The 27,261-nt window shown below is 37.5% G+C and overlaps 1 protein-coding gene across 2 annotated transcripts in view; it reads left to right on the forward strand.

The window, feature by feature from the left end:
* The window catches only part of si:dkey-215k6.1 (transmembrane protein 132C), a 187,381-nt gene extending 162,056 nt beyond the window's left edge, over window positions 1-25,325 (forward strand). For both annotated transcript variants that reach the window (XM_058069759.1, XM_058069760.1), the window contains 10 exons: window positions 13,908-14,113; window positions 15,651-15,717; window positions 15,790-15,921; window positions 16,069-16,146; window positions 18,712-18,774; window positions 18,901-19,029; window positions 21,734-21,862; window positions 21,928-22,209; window positions 22,289-22,557; window positions 23,561-25,325. In XM_058069759.1, coding sequence (XP_057925742.1) covers window positions 13,908-14,113; window positions 15,651-15,717; window positions 15,790-15,921; window positions 16,069-16,146; window positions 18,712-18,774; window positions 18,901-19,029; window positions 21,734-21,862; window positions 21,928-22,209; window positions 22,289-22,557; window positions 23,561-24,149 — 1,944 coding nt within the window. In that variant the 3' untranslated portion in view covers window positions 24,150-25,325. The remainder of the gene's footprint in view (window positions 1-13,907; window positions 14,114-15,650; window positions 15,718-15,789; window positions 15,922-16,068; window positions 16,147-18,711; window positions 18,775-18,900; window positions 19,030-21,733; window positions 21,863-21,927; window positions 22,210-22,288; window positions 22,558-23,560) is intronic.
* Window positions 25,326-27,261: the final 1,936 nt, after the last annotated feature.

The following is a 27,261-nucleotide window of genomic DNA, read 5'->3' on the forward strand; positions in this document are numbered from 1 at the left end:
ATCTTGTTTATGAGCTTCTAAGTAGGCTTTTTAACATTATTAGAGCTCTTGAGACATGAAATAACACCCCTATAGTCATCTTTAAACTCATATTACTCAGTATAGTACGCATAATAATATAAATTAAGACAATTAAGGCATCAACAACTTGTTTCCGAGCTTCTAAATACGCTTTTTAACATAATTAGAGCTCTTTAGACATGAAATAACACCCCTATAGTCATCTTTAAACTCCTATTACTCAGTATAGTACACATAATATTATAAATGAAGACAATTAAGGTATCAATATCTTCTTTATGAGCTTCTAAGTAGGCTTTTTAACATTATTAGAGCTCTTTAGACATGACATAACACCCCTATAGTCATCTTTAAACTCCTATTACTCAGAATAGTACACATAATAATATCAATTAACACAATTAAGGTATCAACGACTTGTTTACAAGCTTCTAAATTTGCTTTTTAACATTATTAGAGCTCTTGAGACATGAAATAACACCCCTATAGTCATCTTTAAACTCCTATTACCCAGTATAGTACACATAATATTATAAATTAAGACAATCAAGGTATCAACAACTTGTTTATGAGCTTCTAAATACGCTTTTTGACATAATTAGAGCTCTTTAGACATGAAATAACACCCCTATAGTCATCATTAAACTCTTATTTCCCAGTATAGTACACATAATATTATAAATTAAGGCATCAACAACTTGTTTACGAGCTTCTACATACGCTTTTTAACATTAGAGCTCTTTAAACATGAAATAACACCCCTATAGTCATCATTAAACTCTTATTTCCCAGTATAGTACACATGATATTATAAATTAAGACAAGGTATCAATATCTTGTTTATGAGCTTCTAAATACGCTTTTTAACATTATTAGAGCTCTTGAGACATGAAATAACACCCCTATAGTCATCTTTAAACTCCTATTACTCAGAATAGTACACATAATAATATAATTTAAGACAATTAAGGCATCAACAACTTGTTTACGAGCTTCTAAATCTGCTTTTTAACATAATTAGAGCTCTTTAGACAGGAAATAACACCCCTATAGTCATCTTTAAATTCCTATTACCCAGTATAGTACACATAATATTATAAATTAAGACAATTACGGTACCAATAACTTGTTTATGAGCTTCTAAATACGCTTTTTAACATAATTAGAGCTCTTTAGACAAGAAATAATACCCCTATAGTCATCTTTAAACTCCTATTTCCCAGTATAGTACACATAATAATATAATTTAAGACGATTTAAGGTATCAACAACTTGTTTACGAGCCTCTAAATACGCTTTTTAACATAATTAGAGCTCTTTAGACATGAACTAACACCCCTATAGTCATCTTTAAACTCCTTAACTCCTGGAGCTTGCATAAAAAGCATGCTACACATAATAACCTAATAACGAGGTCGTGTAGCAGCCCAAATGTGTATGCTACTTCAGTCTTAGCCCGATAGCATACGTAGCATCACAAGCGGAGCAAAATGGGAACTAAAGCAGCTGAGTTGTAATCTGAATTCAAATTCAGCTTTTTCAGCCAATCGACGTCGCCGTGATTGACGGGCGGCGGCGGGGCCACAAAGCCGGACTCGCAGGCGGGCAAATGAATCAAGCGGCGAAAGATAGCCCGCGCGACTGAAGATTGATTCCTCCGGCGCGGCGCTGCCTTTGTCCTCGGGGCGCGCAAATGAAACGCACCCTTGCTGTGACACTTTCAATATGAAGCCAATTTCCTGCGACAAGGCGAGAGCGCTGCCGCTGTTTAAGTGTGATCAATAACACGGAACGTGGAAATTGTCGCTTGTGCTTTTGTTTATGCATGGAGGACATGGAAGTGTGGGCATGCGGGTGTGGCGGGGGGGGGGGGGGGGGGTGAGTGTGTGTGTTAGTTTAGATGTTTTTAACAATCCAACGCCTCTAAAAAGTGACTTGCTGGCGAAAAACACTTTATCACTGATGAGTGTTGACATGACTATTGCGTTGCTTTTTGTGTACTTTTGTGTACTCGAGTATACTAGTCCCTCGTTCATCACAAGTAATTGGTTCCACTCCCGACCGTGATACCGTAACTCCATTTCTGCTGAGTAGCATTTTTTAGTTATGAACGGAATATTTATAACTAAAAATAACCTATTTACAACCTTCTAAATACACTTTTTTTAACATTATTAGAGCCCCACAGACATGAAGTAACACCCCTATAGTCACCTTTACACTCCTATTACCCAATACATTGAACATAATAACAGAAGTTAAAACATTTAAGACATATAAAACCTATTTCTGACCAGTTTTTACATTATCAGAGACCTTTCGACATAAAATAACACCCCTATAGTTATCTTTGAACTCCTATTACCCAGTATAGTACACATAATAACGTAAATCAAGGCAATTAAGGCATTAACAACTTGTTTATGACCTTTTAAATAGGCATTTTAACATTATTAGAGCTCTTCAGACATGAAATAACACCCCTATAGTCATCTTTAAATTCCTATTACCCAGTATAGTACACATAATAACATAAATTAAGACAATTAAGGCATCAATATCTTGTTTATGAGCTTCTAAATACGCTTTTTAACATTATTAGAGCTCTTTAGACATGAAATAACACCCCTATAGTCATCTTTAAATTCCTATTACCCAGTATAGTACACATAATAATATAAATTAAGACAATTATGGCATCAACAACTTGTTTATGAGCTTCTAAAGAGGCATTTTAACATTATTAGAGCTCTTCAGACATGAAATAACACCCCTATAGTCATCTTTAAATTCCTATTACCCAGTATAGTACACATAATAACATAAATTAAGACAATTAAGGCATCAACAACTTGTTTATGAGCTTGCCTATTAACATTATTAGAGCTCTTTAGACATGAAATAACACCCCTATAGTTATATTTAAACTCCTATTACCCGGTATAGTACACATAATATTATAAATTAAGACAATCAAGGTATCAATATCTTGTTTATGAGCTTCTAAATACGCTTTTTAACATTATTAGAGCTCTTTAGACATGAAATAACACCCCTATAGTCATCTTTAAATTCCTATTACCCAGTATAGTACACATAATAACATAAATTAAGACAATTAAGGCATCAACAACTTGTTTATGAGCTCGCCTTTTAACACTATTAGAGCTCTTTAGACATGAAATAACACCCCTACAGTCATCTTTAAACTCCTATTACCCAGTATAGTACACATAATAATATAAATTAAGACAAATAAGGTATCAATAACTTGCTTATGAGCTTCTAAATTTGCTTTTTAACATTATTAGAGCTCTTTAGACATGAAATAACACCCCTATAGTTATATTTAAACTCCTATTACCCAATATAGTACACATAATAATTAAAATCAAGACAAATAAGGTATCAATAACTTGCTCATGAGCTTCTAAATTTGCCTTTTAACATTATTAGAGCTCTTTAGACATGAAATAACACCCCTATAGTCATCTTTAAAATTATTTTTAAATATTTCTTTGCTGTTGTTTCTTTTTCTGAGATCCCACTGTATTTGCAGACGTGCCGTGTACCGATGCCATAACAGCTAGGGTGCTGCAAACGGCCCCTGGGCCGTACCTTGGACACCACTGATGGACAATAACAATATGTTTATTATTGCCCTTCTCCGTCAGGGTGACCCGTTTTGTTCAGGTGTTGTTGTTGTTGTTGTTGTTGATGTTGACACAGCAGTATGTGCAGGTCACTCAGTGTTGGTGACGGACAGCTCGGGGACACGCAAATGGAGGGCGGGGCAAAGACAGGATGTGGAATTGGATAATGAGTACGAGTATGAAATACCAGACAAAAAAATTGATAATATGCATTCATTCACGTGTACTGTACTGCGGTTAGTAAATGTATCTGTGGCGGTACGGATGTATCGATGGCGGAGGCGGACACCTTAGAAGTGTCCTTGCGCGTCCATGTGACCGGTAATTACTCGTCTTTTCCCGCCTCTTTTGGCTTGTAATTGAATTTGATGACGTTATGATAAATATTTGTACATGTGTTAAGATGATTATGAATTTAATAAAGCGCTCGCTGGCTTTGACACGGTCATACGTGATCTTTAATACACACACACACACAAAGAGTGTCCTTGGAAAGTGTGTGTGTGTGTGCTGACGGTAATGATCACTTTATATGCATGTTCCTCCGCCCCCCCCCCCAAAAAAAGTATAACAAGAGTGAAAAAGAAGCCCCCTAATCCCCCATGACAAGTCCTGTATGAAATATAATATATCATATTTGTATTGTTTTCCCCAACCTGTTGTTTTAATGCGACAGGAAGCCGCATTTCTGATGCTAAAGTGTTGCCGTATGACTTCCTGCTTCCTATTCAAGGCGGTGACTTGGCTCCGCCTCCCGCAGGCTTTTGGAGCGCACGCGGCGAACGTAACTCCTCCCCCGCTAGCGTCACAGCCGACTGGCGGCTCGTCCTAATGAGCATCAAAGTGTACTTTTAAAACTTCGCGGTCATGTGACTCTCAACCAAAAGTCTTCCTGGTTCATATTTCATCATTTATAAACTGGTCTATATGTGCACTGTGATTTTCAAAAAAATAAGTGTCAATATGAGGACATAAAATCAATTCTTAAAATTTAAGTGTCAATATTAGGACATAAAATTGATTAAAAAAATTAAGTGTCAATATTAGAACATAAAAAAATTAAAAAAATTAAGTATCAATATTGGGACACAAATCAATTAAAAAAATTAAGTGTCAATATTAGGACATAAAATCAATTCTTAAAATTTAAGTGTCAATATTAGGACATAAATCAATTTAAAAAATTAAGTCTCAATATGAGGACATAAAATCAATTAAAAAAATTAAGTGTCAATATTAGGACATAAAATCAACTTAATAAATTAAGTGTCAATATTAGGACATAAATCAATTTTTAAAATTAAGTGTCATTTAAGTGTCAATATTAGGACATAAATCAATTTTTAAAAATTAAGTGTCAATATTAGGACATAAAATCAATAAAAAAAAATTAAGTGACAATATTAGGACATAAATCAATTAAAAACATTAAGTGTCAATATTAGGACATACAAACATTTTAAAAAATTAAGTGTCAATATTAGGACATAAATCAATTTTTACAAATTAAGTGTCAATATTAGGACATGAAATCAATTTTTAAAAATTAAGTGTCATTTAAGTATTAATATTAGGAATATTAGGACATAAATTGATAAAAAAAAATTAAGTGTCAAAACTAGGACATAAAAAACATTAAAAAAAATTAAGTGTCAATTTTAGGACATAAAATACATTTAAAAAAATATGTGTCAATATTAGGACATAAAATCAATTTAATAAATGAAGTGTCAATATTAGGACATAAAATCAAATTTTAAAAATAATAAGTGACAATATTAGTACATAAAATAAAAAAAATTAAGTGTCCATTTTAGGACATAAAATACATTTAAAAAAATAAGTGTCAATATTAGGACATAAAATCAACTTTTAAAAATAATAAGTGACAATATTAGGACATAAATCAATTAAAAAAAAATTAAGTGTCAATATTAGGACATAAAATCAATTTTAAAAAAAGTGACAATATTAGGACATAAATCAATAAAAAAAAATTAAGTGTCAATATCAGGACATAAAAAACATTTTAGAAAATTAAGTGTTAATATTAGGAGATAAAATAAATTGGAAAAAAATAAGTGTCAATATTAGGACATTAATCAATTTTAAAAATTAAGTGCCAATATTAGGACATAAAATCAATAAAAAAAAGTTAAGTGTCAATATTAGGACATAAATCTATGAAAAAAATAAGTGTCAATATTAGGACATAAAATCAATAAAAAAAATTAAGTTTCAATATTAGGACATAAATCTTAAAAAAAAATGTAAGTGCCAATATTAGGTCATAAAAACAAAAAAAAATAGTGTCAATGTTAGGGCATAAATTAAATAAAAAATAAGTATCAATATTAGGACATAAAATCAATAAAAAAATTAAGTGTCAATATTAAGACGCAAACTCAACAAAACACTCAGTTTTGACTGTCCGTATCAGGACGAAAAAAATCAAGTCTTAACTGTCAATATTAGGACATCCACCCAATGGCGGCGCCACGCTGGCGTCATGAAAGCGTGTCAAACGGCGAGGGCACGGCGCACCCGGCAGGTAATTACCGGCAGGACTTGCTCGGCTGAGCAAGTAATAAACTGGACTGTTTCAGCTCATTACGCCGACGCCACGACTGTCGTCTCCCTGCGAGATCTTGCGGGAGATCTTGCACCTTGTTAGCTAACTCATCGCTGAGGAAAGGAAGTCCATATATGGTCTGCTTATTTCTTACTCCTGTAAGACGTTTTATTGAAATAACGTCGCCTGACAAAGACAAATAAAGTTAAATATGCGAAGTTACGAAGCGCACACACACACACACACACACAGACAGAGTGAGGCCATGCAAACAGACATATTGGGGCCAGTGTTGACTTATATCCCTATGCTAATAAGGCTGCTAATTCACACAGGGCCTCCAAAGGACACACACACACACACACACACACCTTGTATTTAAACCCACTAGACGGGTCTGACAAAGAGCCTAAAAGAGGAAGCGTTTGAAGCTAAGATGTTGCAAAAAAAACACACACAGATTGTATTTCTGTGGACTTAAACACAATAGAAAGCGAGTGTGTGCGTGCTCGGTGGGGGGGGGGGGTATAATAATTGCAGTGTATCCCAAGAGGCAACAGCGCAGTACAATCCTGCTAGCGAGTGTGCGACCACAAACGTATTAAAGTGCATCAAAGTACTTTTTTTAAAGGCTACGCAACTTTTTTTTATGCCGCCTGTGCAAAAACAGTCGAACTACCCCCCCCCCCCTCCCTCGGTGTCTTCGAGTCATGAGATAGGAAGTAGTCTGTACCAAATAATTCAACCTTAGCTAACATTGCAATGTGAAAACACAACAAAACATTTGACCGCCTTTGGTTAAAAGAAGTTAAGTCAGTGCAAATATTGCAGGAAATAGTCTGTTCCTGTGTCAAACTGTGGCCCTGCATCATGTAAACTCACAGGACATGTTTGAAGTCACATTGCAGCATCCTTAATAGCCGTAAAAGTCAAAATAACTTTTTAAAAATATCATTTAAGTGTCAATATTAGGACATCAATCAATTTTAAAAAATAAGTGTCATTTAAGTGTCAATATTAGGACATAAATCAATTTTAAAAATTTAAGTGTCAATATTAGGACATCAATCAATTTTAAAAATTAAGTGTCATTTAAGTGTCAATATTAGGACATAAATCAATTTTAAAAATTTAAGTGTCAATATTAGGACATCAATCAATTTTAAAAATGTAAGTGTCAATATTAGGACATAAATCAATTTTAAAAATTTAAGTGTCAATATTAGGACATAAATCGAAAAAAACTTAAGTGTCAATATTAGGACATAAAATAAATTTTTTTAAATTAAGTGACAATATTAGGACAAAAATCAATAAAAAAGGTAAGTGTCAATATTTGGAAATAAAATCAATAAAAAAAGGTAAGTGTCAATATTAGGACATAGAATATTTTTTTTAAATTAAGTGTCAATATTAGGACATGAATCAATTTAAAAAAATTAAGTTTCATTTAAGTGTCAATATTAGGACATAAAATCATTTTTTTTAAATTAAGTGTCAATATTAGGACATAAAATATTTTTTTTAAATTAAGTGTCAGTATTAGGACTTAAAATCATTTTTTTTAATTAAGTGTCAATATTAGGACATCAATCAATTAAAAAAAATAAGCCTCAATATTAGGACATGAAATCAATAAAACAAACTAAGTGACAATATTTGGACTTAAATCAATTTAAAAAAAAAGGTAAGTGTCAATAATAGGACATAAAATCAATTAAAAAAATTAAGTGTCAATATTAGGACATGAAATCATTTTTTAAAAATAAAGTGACAATATCAGGACATAAATCAATAAAAAAAATTAAGTGTCAATATTAGGACATAAAATCTATTAAAAAATTAAGTGTCAATATTAGGACATAAAATCTATTAAAAACTTAAGTGTCAATAAAAAGTGTATAAAGAAGTGAACCACTAACATTGTAATGTAAAATAAACAAAAAAAACCACCTTATGCAAGCGTAAAAAGAACTTAACCACTATGAATGTTGCAAAAAATGGTCTGTTCCGGTGTTAAAATTGCCCCCCTGCAGTCACATTTTAACGTCCTTTACTGCCATTAAAGTGTAAAAAGAAGTTAACCGCTGCTAATAAAATGCCAACCGCATGCTATGAAGTCGAGTCATGCAAGCGTAAGAAGAAGCGAAGCCCCGCTAAGTACGCGGGAGTCATGTGACACCACGCTTGGAGGCGATTGGCCCAGCGTGGCCTCTCTCAGGCTCAGATGACGGACAGGTGGGAGGTCTAATCCCATCAGCGAGCGAGTTAGCCCGCTTCCCCCTCGGGGGCCCGCCCCTGTCAGCACAGTGGGCCCTGATTGGATAATGGCCTCCCCAAAAGTCTGATGGATTGGATCCCCCCCAGGCTGGGAGCAGGCGGAACGGGCAGAGAAGGGGAAAATGTGGCCAGATGAGAAGCGAGCGAGAGAGACGGATGAGGAAGTACACGCGTGGGACTCACATCTCTTAGCGAGGAGGGAGATAAATATGGATTCTTAGAAACGACTCAGCCCGAGGAGATTGAGGCTAAATGGGCGAGAGAGCGTCTTATTGTGTTTCGGGACATTTGAGACCAAACGTTTGGTGGAAAAAGGAAAAAGTCGCCGGCTGAAAGTCTGACTGCACTTTACCCTGCGTGCTGTCTGCTGGGCACACTTGCCAATCAGCACATGCTCTTTGAGCAAGAGAAAATGCATACTAATAACTTTTATTAGCATTTTTGCTTTATTAGAAAAAATTCCAAATAAATCCAAAAAAGACATTCTAATTATACAAATTTTTTATGGAAAATATGTTGCTATTTATATATTTATTTATGTATATATTTATATTTATAAAACAAAACAGTAGCACCCACATACACGTTCATTGGTACGCCATCAATGCAATAGAAAATGCATACTAATAACTTTTATTTGCATTTTTGCTTTATTAGAAAAATATCAAAATAAATCCAAAAAGACATTCTAATTATACAAATTTTGTATGGAAAATATGTTGCTATTTATATATTTATTTATTTCTATATATATTTATAAACCAAAACAGTAGCATCCACATACAATATGTTCATTGGTACGCCATCAATGCAATAGAAAATGCATACTAATAACTTTTATTTGCATTTTTGCTTTATTCGAAAAAATTCAAAATAAATCCAAAAAAGACATTCTAATTATACAAAATTTTTATGGAAAATATGTTACTATTTCTATATTTATTTATTTATATATTTTTATATATATTTATAAACCAAAACAGTAGCATCCACATACAATATGTTCACTGGTACGCCATCAATGCAAGAAAAAATGCATACTAATAACTTTTATTTGCATTTTTGCTTTATTAGAAAAAATTCCAAATAAATCCAAAAAAGACATTCTAATTATACAAATTTTTTATGGAAAATATGTTACTATTTCTATATTTATTTATTTATATATTTATATATGTATTTATAAACCAAAACAGTAGCATCCACATACAATATGCACGTTCATTGGTACGCCATCAATGCAAGAGAAAATGAATACTAATAACTTTTATTTGCATTTTTGCCATATTTGAAAAATATCAAAATAAATTCAAAAAAGACATTCTAATTTTACAAAATTTTTATGGAAAATATGTTGCTATTTATATATGTATTTATTTACATATTTATATTTATATATATGTTTATAAACCAAAACAGTAGCATCCACATACACGTTCATTGGTACGCCATCAATGCAATAGAAAATGCATACTAATAACTTTTATTTGCATTTTTGTTTTATTTAAAAAATATGAAAAAAAATCCAAAAAAGACATTCTAATTATGCAAATCTTTATGGAAAATATGTATTTTTTATATATGTATTTTTAATTTTCCATTTTCCACATTCCATTCATATTGGGGGTTCAGGGGCATTTTATTTTAATTAAGGATTAAAAATAACCTAATAATAACATGCGCTTTATGAAAGAGAAAATGCATACTAAAAACTTTTATTTACATTTTTGCCTTATTTGAAAAATATCAAAATAAATCTAAAAAAGACATTCTAATTATACAAAAGTTTTATGGAAAATTTGTTGCTATTTATATGTATTTTAAATTTTCCATTTTCCATATTCCATCCATAAATGGGGTTCAGGGGCATTTTATTTATTTTATTTTATTTTAATTAAAGATTAAAAATGACATAATTGGAGGGATTCAGCCCACACGTGTGAAATGACACGTAATTTATGACTTCAAGTATGTGGAAAACATGTCAATACAAAGAAGATATGGTAAAATAACAAAACAGTAGCATCCACATATAATATACACGTTCAGTGGTACACCATCAATGCAAGAGAAAATGCTTACTAATAACTTTTATTTGCATTTTTGCCTTGTTTGAAAAATATCAAAATAAATCTAAAAAAGACATTCTAATTATACAAAATTTTTATGGAAATTTTTTTGCTATTTATATGTATTTTAAATTTTCCATTTTCCTTATTCCATTCATAAAGGGGGTTCAGGGGCATTTTATTTAGTTTATTTTATTTTAAGTAAGGAGAGATTCAGCCCACACGTAATTTATGACTTATTGTAGCTTTCTATTTCAAGTCCGTGGAAAACTTGTCCGTACAATTGAACAAAAAAAAAAAAAAAACCTTCCCAAGCAAGTCTGCTTTTGCATCAAAAGTCCTGAAAATGTTTCCACAACAAAACCTTCTCCTTTTAGAGAAAACAAAAGAATAAAACTTCATCAAACACACCTGGAAAAGCCACTGCAAACTTTCTTGAAATGCTGAGGCCGGCGCTTTTATTTCCCCGTTGCCGCACGCACGCCGCTCTTCTGCTTCCGCGTCGACTCAATTTCCAGCCGGCCCGCCGCTGTCTTTGTGGCGAACCGCACAGATTAAATCCATTCTTCAGTGTCCTCAAAGCTCCAACTCAGCTGTTTACTGCTCAGAAAAACTTCACTACACTTGTTCACGTACCTTCTGTGTAGTTCCGGGGTCTTGAAGTGATCCTGGATCTCTTACTTGGTCCCTTTTACTTTTTAGTCATCTTCATAGAAAAAGTGCTCAAATGCCCATTTTTTATGACGCCACAAAAAAATAGGCTTCACTACGGAAAACAAAAGTCGAAACGATAAAAAAATAATCCTGTCTTCTTTCACAAAAAGTCTAATAGCAACAAAAAATAGTGATGATGGATTTATAGAAAAAACAGGCTTCGCTACGCATCGTAAAACAAAACCCAAAGCTCTAAAAATCATCTCAACCTCACTTTTTTTTAATATAAAGCAATAATAATCAATATCGACATCGAGTTGTTGACAACAAGTATTTTTTTATGAAGTCACAGGCTTCGCTACACGTCTGAAAAAAAATTTGAGGGTCTAAAAATGACCTCAACCTCACTTGTTTTCATATAAAGCTATAATTATCGACATAAGTTGATGACAACAAGTATTTTTTGCGTTTTTTTATGAAGTCACAGGCTTCGCTACACGTCTGAAAAAAAATTTGAGGGTCTAAAAATGACCTCAACCTCACTTGTTTTCATATAAAGCTATAATTATCAACATAAGTTGATGAGAACAAGTATTTTTTGCGTTTGTTTATGAAGTCACAGGCTTCACTACACGTCTGAAAAGAAAATTTGAGGGTCTAAAAATGATCCCAACCTCACTTGTTTCACAAAAAGCTATCATTATCGACATAAGTTGTTGACAACAAGTATTTTTTATGAAGTCACAGGCTTCGCTACACGTCTGAAAAAAAATTTGAGGGTCTAAAAATGACCTCAAGCTCACTTGTTTTCATATGAAGCTATAATTATCGACATAAGTTGATGACAACAAGTATTTTTTGCGTTTTTTTATGAAGTCACAGGCTTCGCTACACGTCTGAAACCAAAACTTGAAGGTCTAAAAATGATCCCAACCTCACTTGTTTCACAAAAAGCTGTAATTATCGACATAAGTTGATGACAACAAGTATTTTTTGTGTTTTTTAATGAAGTCACAGGCTTCGCTACACGTCTGAAACCAAAACTTGAAGGTCTAAAAATGATCTCAACCTCACTTGTTTCACAAAAAGCTGTAATTATCGACATAAGTTGATGACAACAAGTATTTTTTGTGTTTTTTTATGAAAGCACAGGCTTCGCTACGCATCTTAAAACAAAATTCAAAGGTCTAAAAATGATCTCAACCTCACTTGTTTTAATATAAAGCTATAATTATCGACATAAGTTGATGACAACAAGTATTTTTTGTGTTTTTTTTATGAAGTCACAGGCTTCGCTTCACGTCTGAAAAGCAAATTTGAGGGTCTAAAAATGATCTCAACCTCACTTGTTTAAAACGGGCTTTGCTACGCATCTTAAAAACAAAACCCAGAGCTCTAAAAATTACCTAAACATTTCACAAAGTTGGTGCTGACAAATATTTGCAATTTTTTTTATGGATATACATGAAAAAAATGGGCTTCGCTACACATCTTAAAATAAAACCCAGAGCTCTAATTTTTTTTTTTTTTTATAGAGTCACCGCAAAAAACAGGCTTCACTACGCATCTTAAAATAAAACATTCAACTGAAAATATCAAAAAAATACAAAGAAAAGTTGGTGCCGACAAATATTTGCTATTTTTTTATGGATATACATGGGAAAAAAATAGGCTTCACTACACATCTTAAAATAAAACGTTAACTTCTCGACATCTTCTCAACCGCAGCGGTTTCACCAAAAAAAAAAAGCAAATATCAACAAAATAGCAAAAAAAGTTGGTGCCGATAAATATTAGCAATTTTTTATTGATATACCTGAAAAAACAGGCTTCGCTACACATCTTAAAATAAAACATGAACTTCTCGACATTATCTCAACCGCGGTTTCACCAAAATTTTTTGCAATTTTTCTTTATTGATACACGTGAAAAAAAATAGGCTTCGCTACACATCTTAAAATAAAACCAAAAAAGTTGGTTTACGGGTACAAACTGGCGCTCAAGCCCCCCGCTTTTCGAGTCGCAGGCGTTTACGAAGCCACCGAATAAAACAGGCTTCGCCACACATCTTAAAATCCAACCTGTACAGCTAGAAATCCATCCCATTCTCCACTAGGTTCAAATAAAAGCATTGTATTAATCCCAGCATTAGTATTGCATTACCATAATATACCTACTAGAAGCGCAATAGGAGTATTTGCACTGTGCTGTGTAGTATGTGAGCACGGTGAGTACACACGTTGGCATGCTCGCTGACAATGTTGTGATGATGATGATGATGATGATGATGATGATGATGATGATGATTATGATGATGATTTTAATATGTCGTCAGCTACATTGGTCACACACTCTGGACAGCAGAATGAAGGCTGAAAATGGGACTGACTAAATCCTGGATTTGCTTTGTTCTGCCTGTCATTGTGTGTGTGTGTGTGTGTGTGTGTGTCCACAGTGTAACACACAAGCATGCTAATCCATGTCCAAACACATTATTTCATTGAAACATAAACAGACATGCTTTTGTGGCTATATGCATCTTTCAATGAGAGCCAATGAGGTGCAGTACCAGGCGGCCGCCAGCCGAGGCGCTGTTTAGTAGTTTATGGTGGAAGGTCAAATGAATGCATTCAGGACTAACAAATGGACTTTCCCCAGGTGTCGCCAAACTGCGACCAGGTCTTGGTCAACGGCAAGGAAATGCGCGGACGCCAGAGGCTGGCGGTCAATTTCACGTACATGCACCTGGCGGCCCAGATGACGCTCACCGTGTGGGTACCCAAGCTGCCCCTGCAGATCGACGTGTCCGATACCGAACTCAGCCAGGTCAAAGGATGGCGGGTTCCCATCGCCGCCAGCAGGAGGTGCTGTTATTAACACCTCCCTTTCACATATGTTTTATGGTCTGGTCCTCCTTCTCCTTACCTTCTTAGACTCCTGCTTTCATCTCCTTCTCATCGTTCTTCAATTGCTCCTGTTCTCCTCCTTCTCTATCTGATCCTCCTCTTCCTATTTCTTCTTCTTTATCTTTTTCTCCTCCTCCTCCGTTTCCACCTCCTTGTTTGTCATCTTTTGGCCTTCTTCTCCTCCTCCGCTTCCTTGTCCTCTTCTTCTTCTTCACATTTTCCTTTTCATTCACCTCGTTCTCATTTTCCTCCTTCTCCTTCTTTTGGTCTTTGTTTATCTTTTTCTTTTTCCATTTCCACCTCCTTGTTTGTCATCTTTTGGCCTTCTTCTCCTCCTCCTCTTCCTTGTACTCTTTCTGCTCCTCCTTTCACATGTTCCTCTTCTTCTTCTTCACATTTTCCTTTTCATTCACCTCGTTCTCATTTTCCTCCTTCTCACTTATGTACACTTATGTACTTGAAGGACTAAGTCTAAGTACAGCACACTTATGCACTTGAAGGACTAAGTGTAAGTACAGCACACTTATGCACTTGAAAGACGAAGTGGAAGCACAGCACACTTATGCACTTAAAGGACTAAGTATGAGTACAGCACACTTATGCACTTGAAGGACTAAGTCTAAGTACAGCACACTTGTGCACTTGAAGGACAAAGTGTAAGTACAGCACACTAGTACGTACACTTAAAGGACTAAGTGTAAGTACAGCACACTTACGCACTTGAAGAACTAAGTCTAAATACAGCACACTTATGCACTTGAAGGACTGAGTGGAAGTACAGCACACTTGTGCACTTGAAGGACTAAATCTAAGTACAGCACACTTATGCACTTGAAGGACTAAGTGTAAGCACAGCACACTTATGTACTTGAAAGACGAAGTGTAAGCACAGCACACTTATGCACTTGAAGTATTACGTGTGAGTACAGCACACTTGTGCACTTGAAGCACTAAGTGTAAGTACAGCATACTTGTGCACTTGAAGGAAAGTACAGCACACTAATACACTTGAAGGACTAAGTGTAAGTACAGCACTTGAGGGACTATGTGTAAGTACAGCACACTTATGCACTTGAAGTACTAAGTGTAAGTACAGCACACTCGTGCACTTGAAGGACTAAGTGTAAGCACAGCACACTTGTGCACTTGAAGAACTAGTGTAAGTATGCAAGTGCACCAGTTGAGACGCAGCAGGTGCTAACTTTGCTAACAAGTGAGGTTACTTCCTGTCTACATTGGTCCCCTTAATCCGGTTCGGTAATCCATTGACGCTCGCCGATGTGATCCCCTCGGTTGTCTCGATGTTCCTGAACGCGTCGGATTGTTGATGTCACCTCGTCTTTTGTCGGTGAAAGACGGCGGTGATTCCCAGCAGCAGAAGATTAAAACGTGTCGGACCTCGGGTGTGACCCTCAGCGGAGCTTACACGCGGCCTCAATACGGGGGGGGATTAAAAAGGAGGCGTAATTAAGCCCGTCTTGGTCTCTCTCGGCAGGCCCACCAGAGACAGCGAAGACGACGAGGACGACGAGCGGAGGGGGGGCAAAGGCTGCACCCTGCAGGTTTGATGTGATTGCTACCCCTGAAGAAGATCTGACCCTGATCTCATCTGACCCCCTTTTCGGACCTTTCAGTACCAGTACGCCCTGGTGAGGGTCCTCACCCACTTTGTCGCCGAGCCGTCCGACCCGGGAGGCGAGATGGTGCACATGCTGGGTGCCGACTGGCAAGCGGACATCACTCATCTGGTCCTGGATCAGCTCAAGGTAGAAACAAAAAACCCCAATACCAGATCTCAATCACAAATTGGCTGTTTTAGTCGCATCCTTTAATGGCTACCTGCTAAGTACGTGAGCGTTTCTTGTGCACTTTGTGCACTTTGTGTACTTTGTGATGAAGTGTTTAATCTGCAGGTGGAGGACCCTCGCATCGCCAAGCTCATAGACGGAAGAGTCCTGCTGGGACGCGATCTGGGCATCACTACCATCCAGGTACCCAAGTCCCCCATGGTGGTCTGGTTTAGCAGCCAGCACAGGGACTTCAAGCCCCGTCAGCAACAGTACTGAGGACTCAAGTAGACATCATCTTGGAATTTGACATTTCAATTTGGTCGCCCCCCCCACCCGTGTCGGCACCCCCCCACCCCCAACCCCCCCCTCGATGTCTGGAGTTGATATCTGAAGTTACATTTTCTTTACCTAGCTTAAATTGGGGGTTTTGAATTAGATTCGATGCACCTTTGTCCCCTTTTCTTTGTGCACCAATCACACACCTCGCTCACCCTGTCGCCGGGCGGACTCCAGAGCTCCATCACTGTCTGTCCATCTGTCGCCACCTTTGCAGCCCCGACCGCGGTCGTCTTATATCGTGTTACATCAGGCTGTTTTGTCATGTTATGTTTTGTCATGGGCGGCACGGTGGTCGAGTGGTTAGCGCGGGAGACCAGGGTTCAATTCCACCCTCGGTTTGCATGTTCTCCTTGTGCATGCGTGGGTTTTCTCCGGGTACTCCGGTTTCCTCCCACATTCCAAAAAACATGCTAGGCTAATTAGCGACTCCAAATTGTCCATAGATATGAATGTGAGTGTGAATGGTTGTTTGTCTATATGTGCACTGTGATTGGCTGGCCACCAGTCCAGAGTATACCCCGCCTCTCACCCCAAAGACAGTAACCAGCAGTAAAAACATAGGTAACTTTCAGGAAAATATCAGTTCCCAACTAAAAACAAACAAAAAAAATTGTAGATTTGTACCAATATAAACAACACAAAAGGGTTCATTTATTCACAAAAATAATAATACCTTGGGCTGCACAGTGGTCGAGTGGTTAGTGCGCAGACCTCACAGCTAGGAGACAAGGGTTCAATTCCACCCTCGGCCATCTCTGTGTGGAGTAAAAACATAGGTAACTTTCAGGAAAATATCACTTCTCCGGGGACTCCGGTTTCCTCCCACATTCCAAAAAACATGCTAGGCTAATTAGCGACTCCAAATTGTCCATAGGTATGAATGTGAGTGTGAATGGTTGTTTGTCTATATGTGCACTGTGATTGGCTGGCCACCAGTCCAGAGTATACCCCGCCTCTCACCCGAAAGACAGTAACCAGCAGCAAAAAAACATAGGTAACTTTCAGGAAAATATCAGTTCCCAACTAAAAACAAACCAAAAAAATTGTAGATTTGTAACAATATAAACAACACAAAAGGGCTCATTTATTCACAAAAATAATACCTTGGGCTGCGCAGTGGTCGAGTGGTTAGTGCGCAGACCTCACAGCTAGGAGACAAGGGTTCAATTCCACCCTCGGCCATCTCTGTGTGGAGTAAAAACATAGGTAACTTTCAGGAAAATATCACTTCTCCGGGGACTCCGGTTTCCTCCCACATTCCAAAAAACATGCTAGGCTAATTAGCGACTCCAAATTGTCCATAGGTATGAATGTGAGTGTGAATGGTTGTTTGTCTATATGTGCCCTGTGATTGGCTGGCCACCAGTCCAGAGTATACCCCGCCTCTCACCCCAAAGACAGTAACCAGCAGTAAAAACATAGGTAACTTTCAGGAAAATATCAGTTCCCAACTAAAAACAAACCAAAAAAAATGTAGATTTGTACCAATATAAACAACACAAAAGTGCTCATTTATTCACAAAAATCATACCTTGGGCTGCGCAGTGGTCGAGTGGTTAGTGCGCAGACCTCACAGCTAGGAGACAAGGGTTCAATTCCGCCCTCGGCCATCTCTGTGTGGAGTAAAAACATAGGTAACTTTCAGGAAAATATCACTTCTCCGGGGACTCCGGTTTCCTCCCACATTCCAAAAAACATGCTAGGCTAATTAGCGACTCCAAATTGTCCATAGGTATGAATGTGAGTGTGAATGGTTGTTTGTCTATATGTGCCCTGTGATTGGCTGGCCACCAGTCCAGAGTATACCCCGCCTCTCACCCCAAAGACAGTAACCAGCAGTAAAAAACATAGATAACTTTCAGGAAAATATCAGTTCCCAACTAAAAACAAACAAAAAAAATTGTAGATTTGTACCAATATAAACAACACAAAAGGGTTCATTTATTCACAAAAATAATAATACCTTGGGCTGCACAGTGGTCGAGTGGTTAGTGCGCAGACCTCACAGCTAGGAGACAAGGGTTCAATTCCACCCTCGGCCATCTCTGTGTGGAGTAAAAACATAGGTAACTTTCAGGAAAATATCACTTCTCCGGGGACTCCGGTTTCCTCCCACATTCCAAAAAACATGCTAGGCTAATTAGCGACTCCAAATTGTCCATAGGTATGAATGTGAGTGTGAATGGTTGTTTGTCTATATGTGCCCTGTGATTGGCTGGCCACCAGTCCAGAGTATACCCCGCCTCTCGCCCGAAGACAGCTGGGATAGGCTCCAGCACCCCCGGAAAAAGCGGTAGAAAATGAATGAATGAATGTTTTGTCATGTTATGTTTTGTCATGTTATGTTTTGTTATGTTATGTTTTGTCATATTATGTTATGTTCTGTTTCGGTATGTCAATAGTTTGGATTTTTTTGGACATTTGCAGGTGTTGTCCCCTCTGTCCGACTCCATCCTTGCCGAGAAGACCGTGACCGTGTTGGACGACAAGGTACCAAGCTAACTCATTTACATCAACACAAATGGCCTTGGTGGAGGCCCTGCATTGTAAACGTTAGCTCTCCACGTAGCAAACGAGGAGGCGGTCGGGACTTACGTTGTTTCCGACTCCGCACAGGTCACCATCACAGACCTGGGGGTCCAGCTGGTTGCGTCTTTGTCACTCAGCATGACGTCCAGTCCTGGAAATTACCAAGCGATTCAGTTGACCACCACGGCTAGCGACCTCCTGCATGCACCCAAACAGGTATGCTAGGCTACATACGTTACACTTGTGTACAAATACAACTTTATATATCATATAGTACAGCACACTTATGCACTTGGAGGACTAAGTGTAAGTACAACACACTGGTGCACTTGAAGGACTAAATCTTAGTACAGCACACTTATGCACTTGGAGGACTAAGTGTAAGTACAACACACTGGTGCACTTGAAGAACAAAGTCTAAGTACAGCACACTTATGCTCTTGAAGGACTAAGTCTAAGTGCAGCACACTTACACACTTGAAGTATTAAGTGTAAGTATAGCACACTCATGCACTTGAAGGACAAAGTCTAAGGACAGCACACTAGTACACTTGAAGGACTAATTGTAAGTACAGCACACTTATGCACTTGAAGGACTACTTATACGTACAGCACACTTATGCACTTGAAGGACTAAATGTAAGTACAGCACACTAGTACACTTGAAGGACTTAGTGTAAGTACAGCACACTTATGCACTTGAAGGACTAAGTCTAAGTACAGCACACTTACACACTTGAAGGATTTAGTGTAAGTACAGCACACTCATGCACTTGAGGGACTAAGTGTACGTACAGCACACTTATGCACTTGAAAGACTAAGTCTAAGTACAGCACGCTTACGCACTTGAAGGATTAAGTGTAAGTCCAGCACACTCATGCACTTGAGGGACTAAGTGTAAGTACAGCACACTAGTACACTTAAAGGACTTACTGTAAGTAAAGCATACTTATGCACTTGAAGGACTTAGTGTAAGTACAGCACACTAGTACACTTGAAGGACTAAGTGTAAGTATAGCACGCTTACGCCCTTGAAGGACTAAGTCTAAGTACAGCACACTTACACACTTGAAGGATTTAGGTAAGTACAGCACACCCATGCACTTGAGGGACTAAGTGTACGTACAACACACTTGTGCACTTGAAAGACTAAGTCTAAGTACAGCATGCTTACGCACTTGAAAGATTAAGTGTAAGTCCAGCACACTCATGCACTTGAGGGACTAAGTGTAAGTACAGCACACTCATGCACCTGAAGGACTAAGTGTAAGCATTGCACACTAGTACACTTGAAGGACAAAGTGTAAGTACAGCACAGTTGTGCACTTGATGGACCAAGTTTAAGTACAGCACACTTAAGCAATTGACGTACAAAGTGTAAGTACCGCGCACGTATGCACTTGAAGTACTAAGTGTACATACAGCACACTTATGCACTTGAAGGACTAAGTATAAGCACAGCACACTCGTACACTTGAAGGACTAAGTGTACTTACAGCACACTTGTGCACTTGATGAAGGACTATGTGTAAGTACAGCACACTTGTGCACTTGAAGGACTCAGTGTAAGCACAACACAATTGTGCACTTGAAAGACTAAGTTTAAGTACAGCACACTTATGCACTTGAAGGACTAAGTCTAAGTACAGCACACTAGTACACTTGCAGGACTAAGTCTAAGTACAGCACACTTATGCACTTGAAGGACTAAGTCTAAGTACAGTGCACTCACGCACTTGAAGTATTAAGTGTAAGTACAGCACACTTACACACTTGAAGTATTAAGTGTAAGTGCAGCACACTTACACACTTGAAGTATTAAGTGTAAGTACAGCACACTCATGCACTTGAAGGACAAAGTCCAAGTACAGCACACTAGTACACTTGACGAACTAAGTGTAAGCACAGCACACTTACGCACTTGAAGGATTAAGTGTACGTACAGTAAGTAGAGTAAGTAGAGTAAGTACCACTTGTGTACAAATGTAACCTTAAATATAATATAGACACGTTAATTCACACACGGATGGACTAAAGTTAGGCTGTTGTGGAATGACCCCCCCCCCCCCCCCCCGAGGTTGTAATCAGCAAAGCCAAAGCATAATTGTGCGCTGTGAACATGTCATGGCGCTTATCTCCCCGCCATAATCACTTTGTAATTAGCGGTGTGTAACTGGCAGGCGTTTTGCAGCACATATCTCCGCTTTACTGCGACAAGGTGCTCTTCTATCATTGGGGCCTGAGAGGCGGCTGATAGAAACACCACGCCGCGGCGCTTTTTTCAAGGTGCTGCTACCTTCAAATACTTTGGAACTACTCCGTGCGTACTCAAGCCCCTCAAGAGGGGACGGGGAAAAAAAAAAAAATTCCCACGTTTCCTGTTTTATCTCGCACATTGTTATCGTGTCTGTCAAAGCGCTAATTAGACAGGAAGCAGCTCATTACGATGGAAGACGGCGATAACGACCAACCTGTCATTTGCTGGTCACTTCATTAGGCACACCAACCAATAGCCACGTATTCATGGACCCAAATATTCCAATATCCACGTATACATGGACCCAAATATTCCAAAAACCACGTATACATGGACCTAAATATTCCAAAAGCCACGTATACATGGACCCAAATATTCCAAAAACCACATATACATGGACCCAAATATTCCGATACCCACGTATACATGGACCCAAATATTCCAAAAACCACGTATAAACACATGGACCCAAATATTCCGATAGCCACGTATACATGGACCCGAATATTCCAATTCCATGTGTGCCAAGATTTAGCTTCCAGCTGATGAAACCTTCAATTCCAACAATTCTTGGAATTTTTTCAACCGGGAATCGGAAGGAACCAAAGACGGATGTTTTTTGTTTCTCACACTCACATGAAACAATTGTCACGGTTCCCCAGGAAGCGGCGATCAGCGCCTGGATCCACTACAGCGATGGTTCCGTTACGCCATTGGACATCTATGACCCCAAGGACTTCCTCCTGTCGGCGTTGTCATTGGACGAGAATGTGATCTCCGTGACCAATCAGGTAGGAGCTAACTTTCCTGACGGGTATGAGTACCGATCACATGATGGATTGCGTCGTTTCTAAAGGATCAACACTGGCCCATCGTCGTAGCGGAAGGCGAAGGCCAGGGGGCGCTGGTCCGCGTGGAGATGGTCATCTCCGAGACGTGCCAGAAGTCCAAAAGGAAGAGCGTTCTGGCGTCGGGCGTGGGTAACGTGATGGTGAGGTTTGGCGCCAAGAACGACGACGAGGAGAGAGGAGCGCCCGTCCCCGAGGATGGCGTCCCCAGGGACAACGCCACCGACAAGGGACGGGAATGGAAGTCCAACAGCGCCACCGTGGACCGTGAGGAAGGCGCCATGAGGAAGGTGGGAGGGGACAAAGACAATTCCATCTCATTTGCATAACAAATAATAACTGATTAATCTTTAACGACCCGATGTTCAGGTCAGCCTAACGACCAAGAGCACCGTCACCCACCGAGCCGCCGGCGGCAAAGCCTCCGGTGGCGGTGGCAGCCGGGGTGGGGGTCAGAGCCAAGCGGGGGACTCGGCTAGCGTCCCGGCCCAAGTGGAGGTACCCGGACCCGCCGACAGCGAACTAACCCAGACCACCAGGGGACTCTCAGACCTGGAGATCGGGATGTACGCCCTGCTGGGTGTCTTCTGCCTGGCTATCCTGGTCTTCCTCATCAACTGTGTCAGCTTCGCCTTCAGGTAGATTGTTTTCATATAAGATAGGAATGGTAATGGTAATGGTAATGGTAATGGTAGTGGTAGTGGTAATGGTAATGGTAATGGTAATGGTAATGGTAATGGTAGTGGTAGTGGTAATGGTAATGGTAATGGTAATGGTAATCGTAATGTTGGAGTAGGAAGAAGCAAAGCTTATTAAATCCTACCCCTCCATCTGGTACTTTTACAATCAGTAACTTTAAGTAATTAGTAATTAGTAATTTGTTCACTTCCTGCTTTCCTACTATAATTTAAGTTTATTTTTTTTATTAAATTTTAAATCATTTTAATTTTATTTTTATTTTTTTACTTGAATCTTTTAACTCTTTAATCTTTTAAATCTTTTATCTTTTAAACCTTTAATCTTTAAATTTTAATTTTAATTTTAATTTTAATTTTAATTTTAATTTTAATTTTAATTTTAATTTTAATTTTAATTTTAATTTTAATTTTAATTTTAATTTTAATTTTAATTTTAATTTTAATTTTAATTTTAATTTTAATTTTAATTTTAATTTTAATTTTAATTTTAATTTTTTATTTAAATCTTTTAAATCTTCAATCTTTTAAATCTTCAATCTTTATCATCTTTTCTTTTTTTAATTTTCATTTTAATTTTAAGTAATGTACCGAAATACGAGGTGATATGACCATACAATGACATAATTTCATATTTAGTTCTTCCCTGAGATCATATTTCTCCTCTCTTGTCAAGAAGTATTGGATGACATTTTTAGCTAATTGGTTATTTTTAGCCTCATGCATTATTTTAGCTGTTTGAAGATGAACTATATCAGCAAGTTGAAGTATTTGTCATTTTAGAAATAAGGAGTTAGTATGTTCTCTGTAGGCGGCATTATGAATTATCCTTACTGGCCTTTTTTGCAGTACATTTAGCCACCTTATGAAAGCAGCTACTGCTAGCTTGTCGAATAGATTCGAACACGACATCAGGAGGTCACCAAACCGTGGTCCTATTTTACAGATATCGTCACAAGCAAGTCCCCGTGCTGGAGGCGGCCGGCAACATGAACCACGCCCACGACTGGGTGTGGCTTGGCAACGAAGCCGACCTCCTGGCGGACCACCCCGACCCGTGCCCCGGCTCGCTGCCGGACGAGTGCACCACCATCATCGACCGCAACGAGGAAGGCTACGAGGAGAACAAGTACCTCCTGAACGGCGCGGGGGGCACCTTAGTGATGGGCCCCAACAGCAGGGGCACCCTTAGCGGTGGCGGCGGGGGTCTGGGTGGCCACAGGGGTGTCTCGCACAGTCAGACGTTACCCAGGTCCATTCCGGATCCGCATCAGTGCCTTTCCGCTATCGCCGCTGACAACAACTCGCCCAGAGCCGCCGCTAACAAACGCAAACGAGTCAAGTTCACGTCGTTTGCCACCGTGTTGCCCAATGATAATCCGTGCGGGAGCGGGGGGGGCGTGCCCCCGTACAGCAACTCCTCCATGTTGCTCGGCAAGGGCGGCGACGACGACATCAAGTGGGTTTGTCACGACATGGACCTGGGTCAGTCGGAAATCAGAACCTACATGGAGAGGCTACAAGACAATCTGTGACTGGGGTCAAAGGTCAAAGTGGAGAACTTGGTGGGCGGGGCTTGGGTGAGGGGGTTGCCGGGAAAAGGGGGACAATTCACCTGTGATGCCTTTGCCATGGACGAAGGGAGCGGGACGGACGGACGGACGGACGACAAAACACGGCGCTAACTCTTCCGAGTTAACGCGAGTCGCAATGAGTCACGGACAGCCGGTTTGGAACACGCCTACTTTTTAGGCTCCTCCCACCTTGTCACAAGCTCACACTGGAATGAAGAACAGAAAAATGTCCGCCAGAGGAAGCAAGAGGTGAATATAAAATACTGCAATAATAAAATAAAAGCGAGACAATAATAGAATATATATTTTAAAAAAACGTTACGATTAGGGGTGCACGATAATTATCGGAACGATATGATGTCATACCGATAAATCCACTCTCAAGTGCAAAAAGTGCAAAAAGTTTGTCAAAGACCTCCATGGCGTGACACCCACTGCTCGGAGCATGTGCCCGAATACAGTGCACCTTTCTGGGCCACGGCATGTAGCTCCCTCCCCTCCATTCTCTGGTTCTCCTGATAGTTGTGATGTGGGATGTGTAATGACATATTTGATTTGCAAAAAAATCAACAGGTACAGTTGATCAAATCCAAATTAGTTTGAGTCCGTATTACCTCCGGATGTGCACAAACTGATTTTAAGTCTAAATCTAGATATTAAAAAGCGGATTTGGAAAAGTTATCCATTATCGGTATCATAACAGTCTCAAGAAACAGAAGTGGAATTGTTTTGAAAAAAATATCGTGCATCTCTAATTAATATGGAGGGTTTTTTTTGCACTGAATTAAATAAATAGGAATATATATCAATTAATTAAAATGTGAAAATGCATTAAAATATTTCTTTAAATTTGGACATTTACTACAATATTCATTTTTTTTATTTTATGGCTCCCTTTATATTTTTTAATTAGAGGCCATTTATTAAAAAATTTAAGGAAGCCTAAAATAAAAAAACTATATATATTTTTTAATATAGTTAATTTAATTAAATTACATTAATTACAATTTAAAATTACATTTTAAAAATAAAAATAAATATTTTATTCTCATTTTATTATTTATTAATTAGTTCTATATTTATTTAATTGCTCCCTTTATATTTGTTTAATTAGAGGCCATTGATTAAAAAAATTAAGGAAGCCTAAAATAAAAATATATATATATTTTAAAATTATAATAAATTTAATTACATTAATGTAATTAATTTATTTAAAATTACATTTAAAAAATAAAAATATATATTTTATTCTCGTTTTATTATTTATTAATTAGTTCTATATTTTTTTTAATTGCTCCCTTTATATTTTTTAATTAGATGCCATTGATTAAAAAATTTGAGAAAGCCTCAAATAAAAATATAGATATTTTTTAAATTATAATAAATTTAATTAAATTACATTAATTAAAATTTAAAATTACATTTAAAAAATAAAAATATATGTTTTATTCTCTTTTTATTATTTATTAATTAGTTCTGTATTTATTTAATTGCTCCCTTTATATTTTTTTAATTAGAGGCCATTGATTAAAAAAAATTAAGGAAGCCTAAAATAAAAAATATATATATTTTTTAAATTATAATACATTTAAATTAATTTAATCAAAATTTAAAGTTTTATTTTATTATTTATTAATTAGTTCTATATTTATTTAATCGTAAAAAAAAAACCCTCCATACTTTACAAGCGTTTCACTTTAGATATTTCATTGCGCAATGATGAGTGTAAAAAGCAAGCATCCACTCAGCCATAATTCATACGAAGAAAGAACATTAGTACTCATTGCCATGTACCAGAGGGTCTATTTTATAGTGTGGACTGAGTGGTTGCATCCATTGGAGACCTTTTCTTTGGTCCCCGCTGTAAAGACAATAAAGACTCAATACGTATTACACAAAAAAAAAAAAAAAAAAAATTAAGAATACGTCATTGATTCGTGATGGACACCCCCCCCCCCCCCAGACTGGATCCAGGACTAGCGGCAGCAGCGAAACTTGCACAAGCAACAGCAGGAAAAGACTCCACTTCCTGTTGTTCCCGAACCTTCCAGCCAATGACGGCATTGAAAACCACCCCACCCCACCCCCCTCACCGACATCAACATGTGGATTCATCATTTTATTATTTATTTTTTTTTTTACTGAGTTAGATAATTTTTAGTTTTGAGTTTTTAGTGTACTCTGCAAGTATGCGACATGTAGACTTTTAATTTTAGCGATTTAATAAAACTGTAAGGGTGTACCATTCTCTCTACTGGGGATCTATTTATTTAAATTAAACACTGATGGGAGGGGAAGGGGGGAGTTGTTTTTTTTTAAAGCTCAGGTGACGAGTCTTCATGGGGGGGAAAAAACACCACCAATAAGAGGGACAGGATTGTTTGGTTGGCAATATTTATTATTATTATTATTATTATTATTATTTGTAAATGTTGTTTTAGAGTATATTGTATGTTGTAAATAAATAAACATGATCAACACGTACTGTCGGTCTCGTCCTTTGTCTCCTTTTTCGCCATCACTGGTCGCCTTCTGTAGTGATATTTTGCTTCTTATTGATTTTCTAAAATCATAAATTTATGAGGAAAAAAAAGTTGTATATGTATAAGAAAATACTCTTGTAAAAAGTCGTAACTTTACGAGAATAAAGTCGTAAATTCATGAGACAAAAAGCCATAAAGTAAGTCCCCCCTATATAGTATGTCTCAGACAATGCCTGTTATGACACAGTATTAAAATATGACATTTTGAGAATAAAAAAGTAGTCAATTTCTTTTAGAATAAAGTCATAAATTTTCAAGAAAAGTCATAAATTAACAAGAAATAATTTGTATTACTAAAAGAATAAATTTGTAAATGTATGGGAAAAACAAAGGGGTTAAGTAAGTACCCCCCTCTCTCAGGCAATGTCTGCTATTATAAGGAGTATTAAAGAGGACATATTATGCTTTTTATTCTTGTATTCTCGTCATAAACCATGCCAAAGTTCCAGGTAATGGGGTTTGCGCATTTGGAATCGAACCCAGAAAAAAGTTGGATTTTTTGTCATAAATGTATGACTTTTTGTCGTAAA

This window comes from Doryrhamphus excisus, chromosome 4, assembly GCF_030265055.1.
Source record: "Doryrhamphus excisus isolate RoL2022-K1 chromosome 4, RoL_Dexc_1.0, whole genome shotgun sequence".
Taxonomy (NCBI): Eukaryota; Metazoa; Chordata; class Actinopteri; order Syngnathiformes; family Syngnathidae; genus Doryrhamphus; species Doryrhamphus excisus.